We start from the raw sequence: 22,835 nt of genomic DNA on the forward strand, positions 1-22,835 counted from the left end.
GTATTCTGTCTATGACAGCAGGTGATGCTCAGTGCTTGAGGGGAAAAGAAGTGGAATATGCAGGTGTAAGATCACTGAAGACCTTGTCTTCTTACATATTTGGAAAGTGCCATTAGTAGTGCTACTAAATAAGAACGATGTTAAGGAGCTTAAGGGCTTGGTTTGCCTATTCTCTTTTATGTGAGCATACCTTTATTTCAGTGCTATCATTTCCTAGTGCTGCATCTTACAGATCACTGTTACTTAAACACACACACACATATGTATTTTTAAGGACACACCATGTTTTTACAGAGCTCTGCATATGTTCCCTCAAACCCTCTTTTCTTTGCCCAGCCTGGCATGACTTCAGAATCAGGTACAACAATTCCCACCAAGAAGGCCTGTATCAGAAAAAAAAAATGTATCAGCTGAGGAAAGAACCATATTTAAAATATAATATTCCAGGACATAAATAATCTTAGTTTGCCGGATTTAATCATTTCAATGCAGCAATGTATTTGGCTAAAATTTCATGATGAAGTATTTATGATGAACATTTCTTCTCCTCAGACAAAAGAGCCCTAAAGTGACAGTTAATATATTTGCCAGAAAAAATATAATACATTGGCTCAGATTCTGCAATTTGAGTTCTACTCTGCACTGAAGCTAACAAAGTTACTTTGCTTTTACGCTGGTATAAGTGAGAGCAGAACTTGGTCCATTTTGTTTATTACTATTCCATTCATGGATCTCTGACCATCCGGGGAAATCATATTGATGTCAAAGAGAAATATGTATTTGGCTCAAGGGCATGATCGGTGAGTAAAGGTTAGTTGTTACAGTGTCTGAAACTGTACCTGTTGGTATGTAAAAACACCAACCGTTGCATATGTAAACTGGATGCTTACACACGCAGCTATCTCCACTGTGTGCACAAAAGCAGGTTTTTCACACACAAAGCTTTAGTGAGTAGAATTTTGTGGGCAGAATTTCAGAAGCCACTTTTGAAAACATGCCCCTAACTATTCTGTTTTAATACAGAGAATAGTTCTGCCCACCTGCGTGAGCACTTGGCAGACAGATCTCTCACATGCAGGTACTACGCAGGACTTAAGTGATGAAGGGTCCTGCACTTGTGAATTAAAGTGCAGCTCTAGCATGTGCTCCGCTGTCCTCTATTTCTAAAAGTTGATGCCAGTAGTCTCAGCACCCCAGCAGCCTAACCTTTGTCAAGTTATTTGTAGGCCTCATGGCACAGGAGAGTTTTAAGGAGGGATTTGAAGGAGGAAAATGAGGTAGCTTTAGAGGCTAGATTGTCGCCCATTCCCCAAGCTGTGTATAGTCACTCGAGTGGTTGGGGGCCTAACTAGCTTTGAGCCCATTCCAGAGTTGGGGAGGAGGATGGTGAGGGATAGAAAGGTAACCTTTACTGACCCCTTGGTGCCAGGCGCAGAACCTGTCAAGCAGAGGGTCTGGCTCTAAAATTATTTTGAAGTGTTACATTTTACCTGTAAGCTGTCTCCATGCACATATATCTGGGCAATAGGCTCACTGCGGATGTAGATATTCTCAATCTTTTCAGGTGCAATATATTCTCCCTGAGCAAGTTTAAATATATGCTTTTTCCGATCAATAATTTTCAGTGTCCCACTCTGTTGGGAAAGAGAGATGATGGTTACCAAAATGGTTATTTGAATATACAGGCCCAGTAAACAATGTATTTTTTGCACTTGACTTTACATTTCATTAAAAAGCTAACAATAAAACTGGGAGGAGGTGCACAATCCCCTGTCTACCAACAAGAGTGGACTATCCAGGCAGAGCAAAGATCAGAGCAAGAGTGTCTGAACCCAGAAAACTGGCCCTACTATGGATTTATTGGTGGTGAACTGCCCAGCAGAAAAGGTTGAATTTAATCAGTCTTCCAGCCCTCACTTGGAAAAGAGATTTTCAGGATCAGGAGGACATTTTTGATAAATATAGTCTCTCAAACACAGGTTGTATTTTCAGCCCATCAGCCATGATGGAGTCTCTTTAAGGATGCGTCCAAACTTCCATTATAAACTCAATCGTCATCACACAGGGAAGGAAAGTGCTATTCTGGTAGTCAGAACTGTTTAAAAATACCAAAAAATACTTCATGACCACATTTGTCATTTTGTCCCAGGCCATCATGCTACCCAGAAATTTTGCTTTTTGTGACATTTCTGCCAAATGCCCATTTATACATTGAAACCAGCAAGTTTTTGATATACATTGTCTTTCTTCTGAAAGACAGAAGAAAATAAGAAATTTCATTGGGGCGGGGAAAAGAAAGTCTTTTCTCCCCTCACTTTTCAGTCTGAAAAAGTGCTCTGTGTGCCTGCATTTGTATGTGTAAAACAGGGTCCAGAATAATGGTGTTTAAAGAACTCAAAAGATAATGAAAATGCTTTGGTATTCAGAAGTTTCCCAGTTTTGTTTTGAGTTTGTCCTCCCACCTCTTGTTCTGGGTAGGATATTTTTTTCACCTGATAATTTTTAAAAATTATTCTTTAGTGCAGATGTTGCTGTTTAGACAGAGTCTTTATCAAATACTATTAGAATTTAAATATGAAAAAAAAATTGCAGAAAGCAGTAACTTTATTTTCAAAAGTGCTGAGAACCTGCCGTTCTCATGGACTTGAATGGTATTTGAGAGCATTCAGTACTTCTAAAAAAAAAAAAAAAAATCAAGCTGTTTGGTCTTTAAACAAGCGAGTTGATTTCTGAATGCCACTGTAGAGGTGGCTCGATTTCAGAAGCAGTTGAACTGACCTCTGTCAAGCAGAGGGTAGATTGTCATCTGTACCAAAGTGTCGTCTCTTCCAAAGATTAATTAAAGATGGAGTGATTGGCTTTGGATATTAAAATAGCCTCTGGGGAGAGGCAAATCTGCTTGATACCTTACATGAACTAATGAGATATCACAGAAACTTTTCTTTATGCTTTGCTTAAAACCTGGAATGCTGAGGCCTGAAGCTGACCTGTAACTGGGACCCAGGTGCATGGACTTGACTCTGAGGACGCACCAACTCCTGGTGATTGACATAGGGTTATTCCACAAAAAACAGTCAAACAAAGATTTGCTTGAAAATACAAGAGTACTACCTTAGAATTTACATAGGAATTACAATTTACACAAGAACTGAGAATCTGATCAGTACATACAGGTAACCATTTCCCAATGTCTCCAGTATGAAGCCAGCCTTCTTTATCCAGCACTTCAGCTGTCCTCTCGTCATCTTTTAGATAACCTTTGAAAACATTGGGTCCTTTCACACATATCTGCAAAAAAGACATGGTTGCTGACAAAGTCTCGAGCTTTTGTTATGGAATTGTGTGGATTCTTTCCCATATGAGTGCTCCAACAAAATTTCAAATTATGCTACCACCCACCCTATTTTTTTAACTAATGTAGGTGTAAAGCAGGAAAACAAACTGTGCAGAATTGCAGTCTATTTGTGTATGAAATTTTCTGGACTTTTCTTGTTTGTTTTTCTCAGCCCCAAAATTGTCTTTTGACAATATTTCATGAGAACAGAAAAACTGACTGCTAATGCATGTGATATCACAACCTTCCTCATATTTTTTACAAAGACAACAATTTTGCTCAAAAATGTGATCATTTTTACTAAAAATGAACTAGCTTTAGTGCTGATATTTTGCACTGAAAATTGGTCCATATTTTGCATTTACAGTGAAATAGGAAAACACTTAGATTTTGAACATTTTGAATGTTGTTGTGAACATTTTGCTCATCTCTAGTTAAAACCTAAATGCATTAGCAAGAATAAAGTGTCAAAGATTTCAGGGTAAGCTGTGAACATAATTAGGGAGTATAGAGTACTCTGTGGTGAATCATATCACTGCATGCTGTACATCCAGATGCTGGATGAAATCTTGGCCCCACTGAAGTCAATGGGAGTGTTACCATTCACTTCAGTGGGGATGGGATTTCACCCACCAAGTTTGTGAGCTAAACTGTACATATGGGGCATTGGGAACAGAACTCAGGACTTGTCCTAAAATATGAACTCTTTACCTCTGGAGCCTAAGGAGTCCTCATTACCTGAAGAGTCTTCATGAGCATTAAAAGTATTAACGGGTATATTCTTTGTGAGACTCCAGCTGCTAATTTAGGCCTCAGTCCTGCATTGGGATCCACTAGGACAACTGCATATGACTGCAAAGAGTCCTGCTACAAATCAGTGGGACTCTGCAAGGGTGCAAGGATCCATGCTACCAGATCCCCATTCTATGGTATTAAGCACTCGCCAGTAAATTGCAGTGTGCTGGGATTTTGTTGCTGAAGGAAAACTAGAAATGCAGAACTCTGGGATAATACGAAATTACACTATTTCTCTTTAACGTAGCCTGCGTGATATTATAGGTTATGAAATGGGCTGACAACCATTGACATTAAAGGGAAAATTTAAATATAATCTTCAGCTTTGATTTTATTCTGTGAATCAATGGCCTTTCATTGAATTTGAAAATATAAATGGAAAAAAGAAAAATAGTTATGTTAAAAAGTAAATAAATTAGTTCCAGTGCAGTATAAAAATAACTAAGCTTGATCCCACAAAGTCCTGCGTGCCTATTGCAAGCTGCTGAAAGCCGTCAGTGGGACAGGATAGCAGTCAGTATCTACCTGGACCAGAACCTAGGCCTTGATTCAACAAGCCATCCCTATTCAGCAAACTACATAAGCATATGCTTAACTTTAATGGGACTTAAACACATACTTAAAGTGAAGCTTGAGGTTAAATGCTTTGCAGAATTGGGACCTTAAACATGTAGAGCCAAGTCTTACAATCCTAATGCTGTTCTTACTCAGAGGAAAGTCCTATCGACTTCATTGTTTATTTCAATAAAAGTTTTCACTGTACTAGGGATGCATGAGGACTGGATGAGTTGATCCTTATAACCCTAGGCCCTAATCTTGTGAAGGGCTCCACTTAGGTGAACCCTTATGCCTCTATGGGATCCCATTGGAGTCAATGGGATTCTGTGTGAGTGTAAGGGTCTGCCTGTGTGAAACCCTCAGCCCCTTCAAAAGTAATTAGCTGTAGCACTTGCTGGAGGTTCTGTAATACCCTTGTATTTGTAATTAACATTATGATGCTCTACTGCTGCCTGACCTGTTCATCTGTTCTGCTTTTTTCCTTTCATTTCTCAACTGGAGTATAGAACACATCTATGACAAGGGGCACTTAAAAAGGATTCTCAGATACAAGTAGTAACAAATGGCTCACAGATTTTTTATGACAGCCTGCCTCAAAGAATTAACTACCGAGGAGCTGTATATAATGTTTGAGATGATACCTCTCCTTCTCCTTTCAAAGCAAAATAATTCATCTCTTCCACATCCATCAGTTTGATTAAATTGCAGGGCAGAGGAGCTCCTACGTGACCTGCAAATTAAAGTTATTTGTCATTTTTTTCTATAAATGGCACTCATTAGATTATTATTAGCACATCACCCATTTCTAGCTGAACTTCCTGAAGTTCAGTGTTCTTGAAGCATATGTGTCTGTGTGCAGAATCCTTTAACCTGTCTGGATAGGATTCCTATTTTTCAGTGTAAGAATACAGGACCCTTTTGCCTTACCATCTTCCTCTGACCAACAGGAAATTAAATCAACCCCTCTTTTAAAGACTTAACTCAGAGTAACTTGTTAATAACAGAGCCCAAAGTTCTGTTTTGTGCATCATCTAGAAAAGTCAAAGGCTTTGAGTTACAATGGCTTTAAATTCAACCTTTTTCCAATTTCTCCAAAGTAAACTATAACTGCTTAAGCTACTCTAAATTATGCTAGCTGTCAATGACCAAAATGGAATGGTAGACAAAGATCACAGGAGCACAAAGGTGTTCTGGCCCACCCCAAGGAATGGTCACTCTGAAGGGCAAGGTACACTGGTTCTCTGCCACCCAGGGTTTTGTCCACAATAGGGGACTCCTTCACAGATCTGCCCAGGTTTAAGTCTGCTTAGGACCAGCAGATTTAACAAAGTGAGGATCCAGTCCTTAATATATATTTGTGAATGTGTGTTCAGTAATTATGTGCTGGGTAGGGCACCAAAATGAAGACAGTGTGAGACAAACATAGTGAAAGTATAACTGGAAAAATTTATTATGTCAGTACATCTCATAACAGGTAATTGGCCTTTTCTGCTGTGTAGAAAAACAAGCTGATATACAGCAATCTGTACTGGAAATCATATTCTGTGCTCTACTCCAATCACAGAAAATTAGTGTTAAAAAAGGAGGTTTTTAGATTATTAATGGGACTAATAAACTATGTCCAGTTGTTGTGCAGGTATTCATTTGAATGAATTTGATTATACCTGTTCCAAAGCCATTCTATAAATATTAATAATTAATACTGCAGTACTCTTATTATTTAAGATTTGCTGAACACTGACAACATGCTGGGTGCTGATTGAAGTTTTCATCTGATTATATTAACCATCATAAGATCCCAAAGGTTTGAAAGTGTAATAGCCTAGAATCCTTAAACCAGACTAACCGTAAACCTCTAAGCATCCTCTTTTCCCCCCATTATCTGGCATTGGATCTGTGCTCAAAGCCTGATTTTGGTCACAAGTGAATATGAATTTGTTAGCCTAATCTTTGTTCCAGTGTTACATCTGACAAACACAATTCAATAGCACTAGTAGTCTCTGCCCAAGGCAGGCCCGAAGTGGAAAGGACAGGGGATTTTTGCAGATCAAGACCAAGGCATAGTTCTAGATCTCTCTAGGAAAACTTGCATAGCATCTGATCAAATTCTACCTTTCTTTGGCTAGTGCTATTAATAACTCACTTTCATAAATAATGAATTCACCCAAATTACTCAGCACAATGATAAAGTGTTGAATAGTATCCTATAGGTATTACAGCCCCCTAAAAGTGTTCCAAATACACTAACACAGGGGTTCTCAAACTGGGGGTCAGGACCCCTCAGAGGGTTGCAAGGTTATTACATGGGAGGTCACAAGTTGTCAGCCCCCACCCCAAACCCCGCTTTGCCTCCAGCATTTATAATGGTGTTAAATATATAAAAAAGTGTTTTTAATTTATAAGGGGGGGGTCACACTCAGAGGCTTGCTATGTGTAAGGGGTCATCTGTACAAAAGTCTGAGAACCCCTGCACTAACAGTTCTGTCCTTTCTTTGGAGAGACTATCATTTTTACCTGAAGTCCAGTCACCTGGAGTGGTAAAGGTACATCCTGCTGTGCACTCTGTTTGACCGTAACCTTCATAAATCTGACAAAGAGATATATAGCTTTGAGTCTGTTGACAGATTAATACTTACATATGATTTGAACATTGTTCAGTTTCCTTCTTGTTGCACAATGCTGTGAATTTGAACCACAATGCAGTATGTTGATTAGAGAGACAAGCTGGGTGAGGTAATATTTAGATATTACCTCCTCTCCCACCTGTCACTCTAATATCCTGGGAGCGACGTGGCTACAACTACACTATATACAGTGTACTGACTGACAAGGAAAGTTGCTCTGGTCTTCATTGTTAGGAATTATTCTGAATGAACATCACTGTAAGAATCTGAAAATAGTGGGAAGAGAGGACAGTTGTACTGATAGCAGTTGCTTGAACAAAGTAGTATGTACCTCTGTGAGAGAAACCAGATTCTTTGCACTAATATGAAATACATTTTTGAAGACGGTCTTTTTGGAAACTTTTTTCTGGCAAGCTTCAGGCATCTGAGAAGGGTAGGGCTTGTTTGCCACTTCCTTCTAAAGGCCACTAGCTTTGCCAACCACCTGAGCAGAATTCTAGTAGCATGCAAGCTATGTGTCCCTACGTTTCCCTTGATTTCTTAACAGCTAGAAGAGCTAGTATAACAGCGCGTCTGAATAACTGTATAGGTGAAGTGTACCTGACATCCAAGTGCTGCCCGAAGGAACCCCAGAACAGTTGGAGAAGCAGGGGCAGCTCCCGTTATAATCATCCTAACACACCCACCAAGGCTTGCCTGTTAGATAATAAGAGAAAATAAAACTCTTAGCATCCCATATGAGCATACACCTTCAGTCAAATATTGAAAGAAAAAGCACTAGCTGCATATAACTGAAGTACCCCAAAAGAAACAACCCTTCTGACACAGAAAATTATAATCACCACCATAGTGCCTAGGAGCCACATCATGGACCAGGAACCCATTGTACTAAACATTGTACAAACAGAACAAAAAGTCCATGTGCTTTGGCTCGTTGCTGTTCATATAAAGAATGGGGATTCCATAGTTTTCTTCAAGATTATTACAAACAGTCTTAGATTCCAGTCCTGCAATTGACTCTGCAAGGGCAGACCTTTCTGCCCAAATAGAGCCCCTTCGAAGTCAACACTGCCTAGCACAGATGCAAGGGTGTGCCTGCATAGAATCATAGAAATGTAGGGCTGGAAGGGACCTCAAGAAGTCATCTAGTCCATCCTTCTGTGCTGAGGCAGGCATGAATCCATCTGGCTCTATATGACTTCATGGTTAGGACCAAAAAAAAAAAACAAAACCCCACCCTAATGTACTGCCTCCATTCTTTTCTTACTCATTTTCATCCCATTGTTTTGGTAATTCCTCCCTGAACAACCCCAGACAATTCTGCCTGCTTTTTAATGTTGATGTCCTTCAAGTATGTGTAGTGTAGATGATATCACATCAACCCCTTTGTCACTTTTCAGCTATGCTGTAAGTCAAAAAAAGGAAGACAAAGAATTTCTTGTAATTTTTAGACTTTGAGGTTAGAAGGTCACAGTCACAGATCCCGAATCAATGCAGAGCCTGATTTGCCTTACATCTGTGAAGGACAAATGCCTCATCTGCATCATTTGAACTCTTATCTTTGCAGACTGTGGGTGAGCAGTTCACAAATGAAAGGAGCGATCAGTTTCGCTGGCTAAACATAAAGTGACATGTCACGGGATAAGTCATCCAATTAAGAAAATTAATTGGATCCGAGCTTGTTGGAGTAATACAGCATAGCAGTGATTTAGCTGACCTAGGAATGCTTTACTGTGGGACCCTGTGGCAAATAGCAGGACTGTTCAGATTGCACCCAACAGGCCCTCAGATATTCTGTTTTCCTTTCCCTCTTGTTCAATTGCATGTTAAATGCACAGGCTTTCCTTTGTGGCCTTGTATCCTTTTTCTTAGGGGAAAAAATGGTTTGGGATATGTACTGACTAAGGCCCTAATCCAAAAGCTACTGAAATCAATGGGAACCTTTCAGTGGACTTTGGAACAGGCCTAAATGTCTTCAGCAAAAATACTCCCCCCCACCTTTTCTCTTTTTATCTTCCCCTCCACCTTTCTTTAATTTCAGCTTGGCTGGTGAGGAGCCAGAGGAGTATTGCCACAAATACATATAGTACTTGCTGCTGGAGTTCAGTGGAAAAAAAACACAATTCTATCTCATTAATAGACCGAATTCACAGGAGCAAGACCCTGTAAACCTGAGAGAGGCTGGATGATTAAGGAGGCAGGAAGCCCCAAAGAAAATAAGTTTGTTAACCTCATTTTTGTGCCATTCCTTCTTTCATGCCCAGTATTTTATTCATTGTTTTATAGCGGCCCACCTAGGACATTTAGATATATGAAGTATGTATTGAATTTCAATATAAAGCTAAACTTCTGGGTGAAATTCTCTGCTGCCTTAATTTCTGTGGAGCAGAGGCCCTTATGCGGATACCTAAAAATACATAAAAATGTGCTCAGATTCCTGAGATTTTACATGAAAAAGCGAAGTGTTCTGCTGCCTCTTCACCATCTTGGATTTCATGTTATGCACCCCTTAAGGCCATAAAACAGCGCTTAAGCAATACTTCAGTGATGCCTACAGTTGTGCTGACCCTCAGCACAGGGATGGATTGCACCCAAGTACCCAAAGTGAATAGCAAAAATAAGCAGATTAAACAAATGCCTCTATTAAAAGAGAAATACAAATGGTGCTCTCTCCTCTCTAGGTCCCTTTTTTTCAATTCCACTGTTTCTAAATCAGCCAAGCTGACTTCACTGATTTTAAACTACTAGCAGAAAACTGCAATTTTTCATTCCATCTATTTTCTTGAGCAACAGCTATACAGTCACTTTTCCCAAGTTCTTACCTGGATTTTATTAAAAAATAGTTTATCCCATAAACTGTCATTTCTAATGATTCCACTTTGGACTTCAGCGTTTTTACGTTCTGCAGCAAATTCCAGAAGCCAACGTTTCAATGGAGTATCTGCTTGGCTAAAGATCTAAGAGAATGCAAGATGGCATGAAAGATTACACAGCTAAGAAAGAAAACAGGGTGTATTAATATCCTTATAATAACAGTCACAGAATCAGATTTACCACTGGGCAAAGCAGACACCACTCTACTGATGTCAATGGAGTTACGGTTATGCCAGCAGTATAATTAAGACTACTACGCTGCAGTTGTAGGTGTACAAATTATGTTTTGTTGCAATCTATTCTGAAATATACTTACTTTTCCCTTAGACAAAAGAGGGGAGAAATCAAGAGAATAGAGGTGTTGACTACATTTATATGATCAGTGTTTCTTTATGATTTCTATTATATGCACCATTAGGTGAAACTATGATAAAGTTCTAGGGTTGAGCAACTTGAATGAGAATATTTGGCACCTAGCACAAATATTGTTATTTGTTGAGGTGATGATGGCCATCTTTATGTTTTATCAGAGAGCAACCAGAACCGGATCTCCGTATCAGTACCCCCTCGTATCCATCTCGATAATGAGGAACCAGAACTGCAGATCCAAAAAGACCTGAACTTGCAGAAAGCTTAAATCAGTAGTTTGTGCCTTTAGATCCATCTCTTACTTTTAGGATAAAAACTCTACACATATTGAACATGGCTACAAAATATGCTATCCTCTTAAATACCTTCCATGGAGTTCTCAGATGACCGTCTCTTAGTATGAAGGATTTTTAGCCACAAAGCCAGCCTTGAGCATGCAATATTTAAGCCCTTTTAAGGCTGCTCATTATATCTCTCCTGTCACGGCCAGCAGTGAGTGAGGACCAAGCTCCAGCACAGGCTCAAAAGTAGAGAAAGCATTAGCACATCCAAGTTTGATTCGTGCTACTCTGGGGCTCAGATCCTGTACCAGTGAAATCACTGGGAATGTCACCATTGACTGTAGTGGGAGCAGGAACAGGACCTACATGCACAGAATTTCACTTTAAAACACAATGGGCCAGGTCCTCAACTGGTATAAGCTGACATAACTCCATTGACTTCAGAAAGGCTATGAAGATTTACACCAGCTAGGATCTGGTCTAATGTATTTGCAGTGAGGCAAAAAATGTACGAGAGTTAGGGGAAAAGGCCAAACCTAAGGGAAGTCTCTAAGTTAACTACTAGACAGTTATTGACTTTATTACTACAAACAGAATAAATGAAACTTACCTTATCATACATTCTATTTAATAATCGAGGTACAACAGGGAAAACGGTTGGACGCAATGCTTTCATATCATCCGATAAGAGACGGATATCTCCTTGAAAGAATCCAATTCGTCCCCCATGGCAATATATGATAGACTGTGATGGGCGGGGGGAGAAACGGAATACTTATTTCCTTGCATTTAATCACTGTGGCAAAGCACCCCATCCCTGTTTTAAAGTCGCATTCCTGAAATTTTATTTACAATTGTGGCTAATGGTTTTTTTAAAAAACAACTAAACCACATAGTAAATTGGGTAGAAACACACTGATTTTGTATGGACCTTGATCATAGATTCTTTACTTAGCATTCCTGTTTAGAAAACAAAATTTAGCACAATTTGTGGGAGAAAAAGGAATCAAAGCTGAAAGGTGCGATTTTCAAAAGCACCTGAATAACCTAGGAACCCAAAGTCCCACTGAACTCAATGGGGCTTGAGCTTTTAAGCCACTTTTGAAATTCCCACCCTAAGTTCCCAATTTCTGCTTTTTTATTTTTACCATATGACTCATTATGCAACTTTTCTGACTCCACAATTAAATCTCTTTACTACGTTGTCATGTAATCAGATTGCACAGTTCTCTTACATGATCACTCCAGGACCACTGCATCAGACTGGGGACAAACTGTCTTTCAGTGGAGCATACTTCACAGACAGCTCTTTGTATGGCTGTGGGGTTCTACTGGATTCTGGCAAGATTGAGGTAAATGTTAGGTTGACCAGCCTGTGATTCCATGTTCTGTTGGACACTATTTTCTTTAGACTCACCTTTGATTCTGGGGACTAGGAAAACATTTAGTCTTTCATGTATAATTCCTCATGAAATCTCTGTGCTAGCCCTTTTGTGGTTAACAGAGGTTCCTTCATGTCTTTTTATGTCTTCTGAGACTATCTTCATGCAGCTGTTAGAATATCCTATAACCCAATATGCATTTCCTTTGAGGAGAGGATGTACCTATTGTTAACCCAATGGCAAATGGGAGATCCAAGTGTGATTCCCAGCACATGGGCATGCATTCCACTGTTGCGGAGGCTGAGAGCACTGTGAAGGTATCTACTCAGCCCTGGGACGCAAGCATTAAGTCAGTTCTGAGTCTTCTGGCCTACAAAAGATTCCTTGTCTGGGTGCAGTGTGGAGCCAAGAGGGCCTCAGGGGGGAAAAAGGGAGTTTCAGGTAGTGAGAAAAGAGGTAAAAATAATAAGAGCTCCCAGTCTGTGTCACATACCATATACAGAATTATTTGCACACTCTTATTTTGGTGAAAAGAAGCATTCCTTTGTAAAAAACCTTAGAGCATATTTAAAATGAAATTACTGGCTAGCAATCAAGGATATTCTGAGTCAAGTGTAGAGAGTTAATTCTTAACTCCCCCTGTACATTTTAGGCTTTGAAAAAAACGCAGTATCTAATATCAGAGCCCTGCAGTATTTAGGTATCAGTGAGTGACCAGTTTTATTTATCTCTGAAATTGCTGGATTTTTGTTGGCATGGAGGGGAAATTTTCAGGACACAAAGGACAGTAAGGAATAGGCACTCAACTCCCATTGGAAGTCATTGGGAGTTGACCACCTAAACTCTCTTATGCGCCTGTGAAAATCCTCCCCCATCTTAAATCTTACATTTCCAAAGCCATGAGGGAATAGCCATATAACTCCTACTGAGTTAATGGGATTTATGCAGCTATGCCACATTTAAGAGCTCTGCATAAGCTTGTCTCTCATCAAGAGAAGTTGGTTCAATCAAAGGTATTACCTCACCCACCTTCTCTCTCTAATATCCTGAGACCAGCACGGCTACAACAACATGGCTAATACTTACTCTCCAGGTACTGACTATAAAACCATAGGAATTTAATCAATAGAAGCTTGTGGGTTTAAGAAATATCACCCTGTCATATCCACATACTGTACTTCACATGTGCAGCAGGTTCCTGGCTAAATAATCAAAGATCCATATGGAAAAAATAATCACTGTATATGCACAGGGAGCACTTAAAAAAAGTAAGTAGTCGAGATATGGAGGTTTAAAGAGTAATCCCAGGAGCCTGCAGGTTTCTTAACATGGCAAACAGTAATTTAAGTCTGGTCTAGCTGTTATTAGAGTTAGGCCCAAAGCAGAACTCCAAATCTAAAATCCCACCCAAAAAAACAAAAAAAACCCAAAAAACTTTGGGAAAGCTTGGGTTCAGATTCTGATCCAAAAAACATGGCGTTAGTCCAAATCTGACCACAGAATCTGAGCCCCCACTACATTTTGGGAAATTTGAGTCAGAACTGAATCCAGATCCAAACGTCACAGTTCTGGCCAATCTCTAGTTCATGGATTTTCAGACCGGCAGCTATCATCTGCCTTATTTGGAAAGAAAGTGAAGTCACTTATATGGGCTGGCATGAGTCAGTACTTCTACTTGTCATTATTTCCAAGAGACGATGGCTTCCACTTATTGTGCATTATACACTGATCTGCCAGGAAGACTGCATGTGTCACCACTGTGGGGTTTTTTCCTGCTTTTCAGTTTCTGCAAATCTGATTTATTGACACCATCAGAAAGGAGTGGAGTTGATAAAGAATACGTGCAATATTATTTTAACCACCATGATTGCTGGTTCTATAATACTTTGAAAAGCTGCCCTCCCAAAATAATAGATATCTTTTGCCTCCAAAACATAATTATTTCTGCACGTGCCATTTTCTAATCTCAGTTACACTCCAGAGACTCTATTAGAGTTGCCCCAGATTTACCTGTGCAAATGAGATCAGAATCTGCACCCATGACACTTTTGGAGTACAATCTGTTTGAGCTCTCCAGTATATTGTGGAGTATTTGCCATGTTTACAATTTTATTTCGTTATTCTTTAGTGTGGAAACAGAGGACTTCCACTGACCCCATGACCTTACCTGTACCATTTCCTCAAATATGTGTGCTAAAGGCAAATAGGAAATGTATATATCCTCACAAGAAGGAGCCCACTGACTCTGGAAGAAAACACAAGGAGCCCCACAAGGCCTAGTTAGTTCAGACAGGTTTCTTACCTGTATAACTCTTTCAAACATGTGAGCCAGAGGCAGGAAGGAGATGAGCACATCGTCCTGTCTCGGAAAGATCACTTTCTGCAGGTGAAGGGCATGGGAGACAGAAAGGAAAGAAACACTGACAGGAAGACAACAAGAGAGTCATAAAATAATAAAAAGAAAAAGGCACCAGAGGAGCAAAAGGGTAAAGATTATCGAGAGAGAGAGAGCAGCATACGAAGCGAAGCGTTAGGCCACATCATCAATGAAGCTAAGTTAGCAGGAGTAGTAAAGAGTGCAAGGATGTACATAGAGAGCAATGGAGAACTCTCCCCACTGCAAGAGTGTATTTATCAAGCTCATACTGCAGACAGTTGCTGACACCGAGGAACATATTTTCCTACATAGGCTTTTAAAGTGAGGTGATCAAATAAAGATTTGCACACTCAAATTGGCATTTGCCTCAAAATGGGTGTCTGGCATTTCAAGTGCCCAGATTCAGAATTTAACTATTACGGCACAGTGCTCAGCTGCACGGAGTACACATTCACACTTCCCCTCAGGCTCAGTGCAGCTGAGGTAGGGAAGAGCTCTGTCAATACTGGGACTGCCAGGGGCCAAAATGGCCCCCAAGGTAAGTTTGAATGGTGTCCCAGGGCTGCTCTGCTGGTTGGGGATTGGTGGAATACATTGTGTTCTATCTCTAACTTTCTTTTGCTTCTGGAATACCTTTTTCTTCATCCATCCGACCCTTACATGCCCCTGAACCAAGGGTTAGCAGGAGGATTGCATAAAGCTGGCCACCCCAGCTTTACACTAGGCCAGCATTCCTCCATCTTGGTGGGATCTTCAAGATGTCCCATTAGGGTAGCGTTAAAGTTGTTTTGTGCCACTCTGCCAGTGTGGAGTGAGCTTAACACAGCTGACAGTCTGGCTCCTAGCCATGATGTCTAGGTTTGAAGATTTGGGCTTATTAAGCAGAAAATTTATATCAAAAGTTTAATCCTGTACAGAGATGGGTTCTTTCCCCCTAATTACAACCCTGATCCTGCAACTGGATTCAAACAGACGGCCCCTTTAGCCCATGTGCATCCCCCCTGAAGTTAGTGGAGCTCTGCAGAGGCACAAGGGCCACTTGTGCAGATCCAAGTGCAGATTCAGGCCGTTAGATTGAAAGATGCCAGATTTTCTGCAGAGGTTAATTATTGATTTTAGTCAGAATAATATGTTGGATTACTGAGCTGCAAAAATTAATTCTTTTTGGTTAGTGTTTCTTCCAATTTTAAGCATCTACGTTATCGGTGCCCCAGAGACAGATGTGGGGGAAGAAAGAGGCTGAATAAATTATAAAAAGAAAAAAAACTGTTTGGTTTGCTAAGATTTCGTATTGTGTCTTATTGGACTGGAATTTAACAAAGGCCCTTAGCCTCACATATTCCATACAACAGAAGGAAAGCTAAAAAACAAAAAAGAAACTTCTCTACATAAAACAGTTCCCCAAGGTGTAGGGATAGCCATATTACAGCGATTACAGAAACTGATGGCTTGATTATCCATTACGCTGCACCTTGTACACAGGGCAAAGGGGGTTTAAAACCTTGCTCAATCACCGTGGTATCATTTCACATCCACTTTGCACTCCCATTACTCTGCTGTATCTGTCAACCCAAGGTGCAAAATAATGGCGTGTAATAGAAGCGCCTTAGTTGCTTTCCCATGGAAAGGAATATTGAGATTGACTCTCTTTGGGGCAGGTTTTCCTGTCACCGCCTGAGGTCAGGTGTAATAAGAATTTAGTGTTTTCAGGGTCTTTTTTTCACCTGTTCTTTTATATGGCAGCCTGAATATTCTCTTGTGTACAGGAAACTAAGGTACTGAGATCTGCTAGTCTACCCGCAAGTGTCTCTTCAAACTGGTCTCCTTATCTAAAAGTATAGCTGCGAAAAACCAGTCTCATCACTGAAGAAAAAAAGTCATATTTTTCCAGTTTTGCTAAAAAGGAAATATTTTGTGCCTTTGATGCAATATTTTTCAAAAAATGAAAATCTTTGTTTTTTCTCCCCAAAACCAACAATGACAGTATTTTATTTTATATTTGGCAAATATGGTCAGGCTTGTTCCAGGGTAAACACTTGGCTGCTGTGGAAGTGCCTTTCCTTGGCATTTGACAAACACTTTTTAGAAAAAAAAAAGAAAAAAAGTCAGTTCATTTTTAAAACGCAGCCAATGGGAGCTGCGGGGGGCAGTGCCTGCACGCGAAGGCAGCACTCACCGCACAGAGCCGTGCCTAACCCTAGGAGCCAAGGAACATGTCACCGCTTCCATGGAGCCCCCGAAACTAAGCATTGCCTGGAACCTGCACCCCCTCCTGCATTCCAACCCCCTGCTCCAGCCTGGAGCTCCCTCCCACACGCTGAACCCCTCGGCTCAACCTCCAGCCCCGAACCCCACCCTGCACCCCAAACTCCTCATCCCTGGCCCTACCCCAGAGCCCGCACCCAATCCCCTGTCCCAGCCTGCACCCCTAAGCTCCCTCCTGCACACACTCTCTCTCCTGGAGCCTGCACACCGCATCCCCTCCCCTGCCCCAGCCCTAAGCCCCCTCCCACACCCAAACTCCCTCCCGGAGCCACACCCCCTCCCACACAACTGCCCCAGTCCTGAGTGCCCTCCCATACCCAAACTCCCTCCAGAAGCCCATACCCCCTCCCGCACCTTGAACTCCTGGTTTCTGGCCCCACCGCAGAACCTGCACCCCCAGCCCAGAGCCAGTACCTCCTCCCACACCCCAACCTCCTACCTCAGCCTGGAGCCCCTTCCCACACTTCAAACTCCTTGGCTCCATCCCCCACAGCCCAGAGCCCCCTCCTGCACCCCAAACCCCTCCTCCCTGGCCACACCCCTGAGCCCGCACCCAATCCCCTGACCCAGTCCGGAGCCCCCTCCCATACTCTGAACCCCCCATTTCTAGCCCCCCCCGGAGCCCTCACCCTCCCCTGCACAGCAAACCCCTGCCCCAGCCTGGTAAAAATGAGCGAGAGAGTGAGGGTGCGGGACAGCGAACGACAGGGCGGGGATGGAGTAAGTGGGGGTGGGGCCTCAGAGAATGGCCAAGGTAGGGGCAGAGCAAGGGTGTTCAGTTTTGTGCAGTTAGAAAGTTAGCAACCCTATTAATTGCAGTCTTAGGTCTTGAACCAATACCCTTTGAAATCAATGGAAAAAATCCTATTTCCTGCAATGGACATTGGATCAGGCTTTTGGGGCTTGATTCTGCAAAATTCAGAATAGCCTCAAACTCCCTTGAACTTGAGGGTGCTCAGTATCTTGCAGGGTCAAGCTCTTAGTTCTTACTACTGTCAACGGTCCCATTGACACTTTATGGTGATCATTAATGATGCCCCAATCCTGCAGATACTTAAACAAGTTCAGTGGGATTACTCTCATCACATGCATGAGTATTTGCAGGATTGGGACTTACACCAGGGAACCTTTACAGATTCAAGCCAGGAAACAGGTGGGTGTGTTATCAGTACCTTGTTTCTTTAACTGTAATAGTTCAGCCAATGGTCCTTTTACAGTGTACCAGTAGATTCTTTCCACCACTTAAGTATTAGCAGTCTATTAACATGATTGATTTGTGCTTCAGCAGTGCTGTTTCCCATACAGGAAGTATGGTCTCCAAATGCATGTTTTAAATGTACTGCACCATATAAAAACTGGCCAGTTTTCTATTTTTTAAAAATTATGTTACACAGTGTCACATATATCATACTCAAAATACAGGATGTAACAAGTTGTGTTTTAATATAAATAAAACGATTTTTGTAATATTTAAAATATGTTGCATAGGTTATCATATACGTTATATACATTGTGTGCAGAACGATGGCTAGCAAACAAATAATGAACATGTGGGATATTAATTTTCTCTAGGGGTTGGTTTATTGTATGGGCATCCCTGGGAAGCTTGTCATCATTTTTTAAGTTCTAAGCACCAGTCACAATTTTACTGGGTTCTTTGGCCTTGACCAGGGGCCCAGTACTGCAAGATCAACTCATTGACTTAATGAGAGTTGAGGGTGCTCCCTAAAAGCAGTCAGCATCTCGCAGGAGCAGGCCCCAAATGCATGTGCTGTAGCTGAGGGGGAAAATCTACTGTCATTCACCATTAAGGGCTTAACCTTGCTCCTATTTCAATGACTTGGGCCCCAAGAGTGAGATTTCACTTATCTCCTTGAACATATTTCCACATCTTCGATAGATCTGAAATAACCCAAAAATTCAAACTGAAAAAGTCAAAGGATGCGGTAACACTCTCTAGATCAAGGTATTCACCTCTGTCACTTTCAGAAAGCCTGACAAATCAGCAATCATATTCCTGTGAGTCAGCATAGCACCTTTGGGGTTCCCTGAAAAGAAAAAAAAAAGAAAAAAGAAACAGCATTAATAAAAGACCCTGTAGTAAATTTTCAAAGGCTTCTAAGACCTGGAGATGTTAAAATTCTTTTCAGTGTCCCTTCCTGAATCCTAAAATAGCAATTTTCACAAATGAGTTTTTTCTATGCAATAAAATATACAAAGAAGCTTGAACTGTTTCAATATAAACACACAGAAGACCAATAGCATGATTTTATTGCCCATTCTCTGGGCCAGATACTGTGAATCAGCCATTGAATCAGAGGATTTAAGAATGATATGCAACTTTTATAAAGTATTACTGTAAAATGAGCATAGCATGTTTTAACTGAAGGTTTTCTTCTCTGTTTGCAGCTGCTCAAGATACCATTTGACACAGAGACCAGTCACCGAGATTTTGGCTAAGAATGAGCTCTTTACTTGAAGGTTTCTTTGGCAGTTCACTGACATTAGCACCACTGTCTTTTCTATTCTGAGTTTTGGCTTCTTCATGGCCACTTGAATAACGTTTCTGATGTTCACACCTCTCAATACACCAAAGTGTGGAGATTACTGGGTAACACACAGCGCCACAGGGCCACTGATAAAACTGCAGCACTTCTTACCCCTAGGCAAATAGAACACAGTCAGCACAGAACATTAAATACTTCTGAGCATGTAAATAATAGAAAACACCTAGCATCGATCCATTCTCAGGACCATGGTCAGGAGGAGTAAAGGGACTCCCAACCTTGAAGTGCTAGTGACTAGGACTTGACATATCTTCCTTTGCCTCAGCACCAACCCTCTTCACCACTCTTAAAAGGGACTAGTCACAGAGTAAGTTGCTACTCAGTGTGAGTACAATTGTCAGAAGTGGGCCCTATTTCCCCTCCATAAATGGTAAGTAGATTAGTTTTAAAATCAGACTGAGCCACTGTATTGTACTTCCTGGGACGGGCTGGGTGGAACTGGCCCTCAAAGAAGCCTTCATTCTTTAACGAAAAGTAGATGGAGCTGTTTGTCATATAACAGGTGCCTGATGAATCAAACCATGCCCTGTTGAATCCCACTGAAGTAAATGGGCCTGCCCAAACTACACGTCCAGGCAGAATTTGCTCCCTGGATAAATGAATCATGCCCCTGGCATTTAGAAGGGGTCTCAGTGGCTTGGAGGTTAATGTATCAGGCTATCTTTTAGGGACTGGGCTTCAATTCCTCTTCAGTTCACAAACTTTGCAGGTACCATGCCACTCCCTCTGTGGATACTTCTTCAGATCACAAAGACCCTGCACAGGTCAGCACTATCAGCAGTTACTGCCCAGGAACAGCAGGGGTGTTGAGCTCAGTTAGAGCCTCATGGGCAAGACTGCACAATGCGTGTTCTCTTCGTTCTCCCTTCATTGCATGAACACCAAATTCACCCAACATTCAGACGAATTAAGTGAACCCTGAACACAAACATTTGCCACCGAACATATTTATTGGAATGAACTGGACATTTATAAAATGTAGAGTATTTTAGAACATGTCTTTAAACAGTGTTCCAAGCACTTTAATCCCATCTTTAAAACCAAAAAATTTTTACCAAAAAATTGGCAAAGTTACTATATTACGGAGAAAGAGTTCTAAAATGTTGTACTATTTTGGTGTAACGTACATGCATGCCATTCTGTTTCATAACCCATAGTCAGGGAGAGAGCTAACCGTTCTGCCACCAGCAAGTTTCAGTGCTACACGCAGACTGTCAGATGCTTGCTTGATAAGGCAGGTTTTCTTATAAAGTACGAATATATTCATGGGTGGGGGAAAAGGGCAGCCTGACAGGCATGGGAATCCAGACAGAAAGAGAATTCTGTGAGCCAAGCTAAAAAGTAGATGTGCATAGGAGACCAAGAAATTGCTCGTCTTACATTGTGTGTCTTGCCAAAAAAAATTCTCTCAAATCAGCCTGTACAATTCAGAGGGTAGCTGTACTTCCACAGAGTTGACTTCAGGAGAAACTTGTGAATGCACCAGTCCACTCATCCATTTCTCGTTCAGACCAGCAAGAGAAACCTGCCCCCATGAATTTTTCTTCAAAACAATTATTAGATACTCTTCCTTAGTTTGATTACCTCGCTGAAATGCATCCTAGATTATATACCCCCAACTATATCAATTAAGTATTTTTCTTTCAGTACCCAGCGAGAAATCTTCAGACATCCTGGGAAATGAGATGGATTCTTAGTTTCTTTCAAAACTTGAATTCACTTATTCGGTCCGTGAAGATTTTCATTGCATATTCAGATAATCCAGAACATCTGCTCGGTTTGCTTAAACCATCATCATCACCATTGCAAATAGGAAATTCGGAAAATATATCCCTTCCTTCCTCCCCCTTTTTCTATGTGAATAACAGCTGGATTCAGTGTCCCAGAGTATTTGTGACACTAAACATATCAGAGAAGAGCACCAGTTTTCATAACCTTAATCACCAGAAGCCTGGGACTATTTGACAGAATGTCCAGGCAAACAGAGTTCACTTTGCTACAAGTCCTTTCCCAGAACCCATCCTGGATGGAACAACAGCATATTAGTGATATAGCTTTTCCCCGCTTTATTTTTAAATCATTCATAGATTCATAGATATTTAGGTCAGAAGGGACCATTATGATCATCTAGTCTGACCTCCTGCACAACGCAGGCCACAGAATTTCACCCACCCACTCCTGTAACAAACCCCTAACCTATGTCTGTGCTATTGAAGTCCTCAAATCATGGTTTAAAGACTTCAAGGAGCAGAGAATCCTCCAGCAAGTGACCCGTGCCCCAGAGGAAGGCGAAAAACCTCCAGGGCCTCTTCCAATCTGCCCTGGAGGAAAATTCCTTCCCGACCCCAAATATGGCGATCAGCTAAACTCTGAGCATATGGGCAAGATTCATCAGCCAGATACTACAGAAAATTCTTTCCTGGGTAACTCAGATCCCACCCCATCTAATATCCCATCACAGGCCATTGGGCCTATTTACCATGAATATTTAATTACCAAAACCATGTTATCCCATCATACCATCTCCTCCATAAACTTACCGAGTTTAATCTTAAAGCCAGATAGATCTTTTGCCCCCACTGCTTCCCTTGGAAGGCTGTTCCAAAACTTCACTCCTCTGATGGTTAGAAACCTTCGTCTAATTTCTAGTCTAAATTTCCTGGTGGCCAGTTTATATCCATTTGTTCTTGTGTCCACATTGGTACTGAGCTTAAATAATTCCTCTCCCTCTCTGGTATTTATCCCTCTGATATATTTATAGGGAGCAATCATATCTCCCCTCAACCTCCTTTTAGTTAGACTAAACAAGCCAAGCTCCTTGAGTCTCCTTTCATAAGACAAGTTTTCCATTCCTCGGATCATCCTAGTAGCCCTTCTCTGTACCTGTTCCAGTTTGAATTCATCCTTCTTAAACATGGGAGACCAGAACTGCACACAGTATTCCAGGTGAGGTCTCACCAGTGCCTTGTATAACGGTACTAAAACCTCCTTATCCCTCCTGGAAATACCTCTCCTCATGCATCCCAAGACTGCATTAGCTTTTTTCACGACCATATCACATTGGCGGCTCATAGTCATCCTATGATCAACCAATACTCATCATTAAAGTATCCTCTACTTGAATTTGCTTCACAGAGATGACAGCACAAAATATCCTCAAGATAGCACAGCACATGGACACAGATGCACGACTGAGGAGTATCAACAATGGTAAGTGATTCCAGGCAGTTAATCAATAACCAGAATATGACAGTCTTCAGGTGTCACTTCAGTGAGGAGCTTGTCTGCCACTTCTCATATGACACTTCTCATCCAGTGTCATTTCTGAGCCTGTAAATGGCGGCTTATTAGGGTGCCCAGATGTCCTGATTTTATAGGGACAGTCCCGATTTCTGGGACTTTTTCTTAT

General features: G+C 41.2%; 1 protein-coding gene across 5 annotated transcripts in view; it reads right to left on the reverse strand.

Annotated features, from left to right (window-relative positions):
* Positions 1 to 22,835, reverse strand: part of ACSL6 (acyl-CoA synthetase long chain family member 6) — a 112,203-nt gene that overhangs the window by 12,251 nt on the left and 77,117 nt on the right. For 4 of the 5 annotated variants that reach the window (XM_043553007.1, XM_027825805.3, XM_043553008.1 and 1 more), the window contains exons 10-19: positions 18,834 to 18,907; positions 14,385 to 14,462; positions 11,446 to 11,580; positions 10,134 to 10,268; positions 7,912 to 8,007; positions 7,202 to 7,274; positions 5,329 to 5,417; positions 3,172 to 3,288; positions 1,491 to 1,634; positions 282 to 383 (exon numbers count right to left, since the gene is read on the reverse strand). In XM_043553007.1, the coding sequence (XP_043408942.1) occupies positions 282 to 383; positions 1,491 to 1,634; positions 3,172 to 3,288; positions 5,329 to 5,417; positions 7,202 to 7,274; positions 7,912 to 8,007; positions 10,134 to 10,268; positions 11,446 to 11,580; positions 14,385 to 14,462; positions 18,834 to 18,907 (1,043 nt within the window). Of the gene's footprint in view, positions 1 to 281; positions 384 to 1,490; positions 1,635 to 3,171; positions 3,289 to 5,328; positions 5,418 to 7,201; positions 7,275 to 7,911; positions 8,008 to 10,133; positions 10,269 to 11,445; positions 11,581 to 14,384; positions 14,463 to 14,519; positions 14,598 to 18,833; positions 18,908 to 22,835 lie in introns of all 5 variants that reach the window. The other variant, XM_027825818.3, reaches the window with a different exon arrangement.

This window comes from Chelonia mydas, chromosome 8 (genome assembly GCF_015237465.2).
Source record: "Chelonia mydas isolate rCheMyd1 chromosome 8, rCheMyd1.pri.v2, whole genome shotgun sequence".
NCBI classification, from domain to species: domain Eukaryota; kingdom Metazoa; phylum Chordata; order Testudines; family Cheloniidae; genus Chelonia; species Chelonia mydas.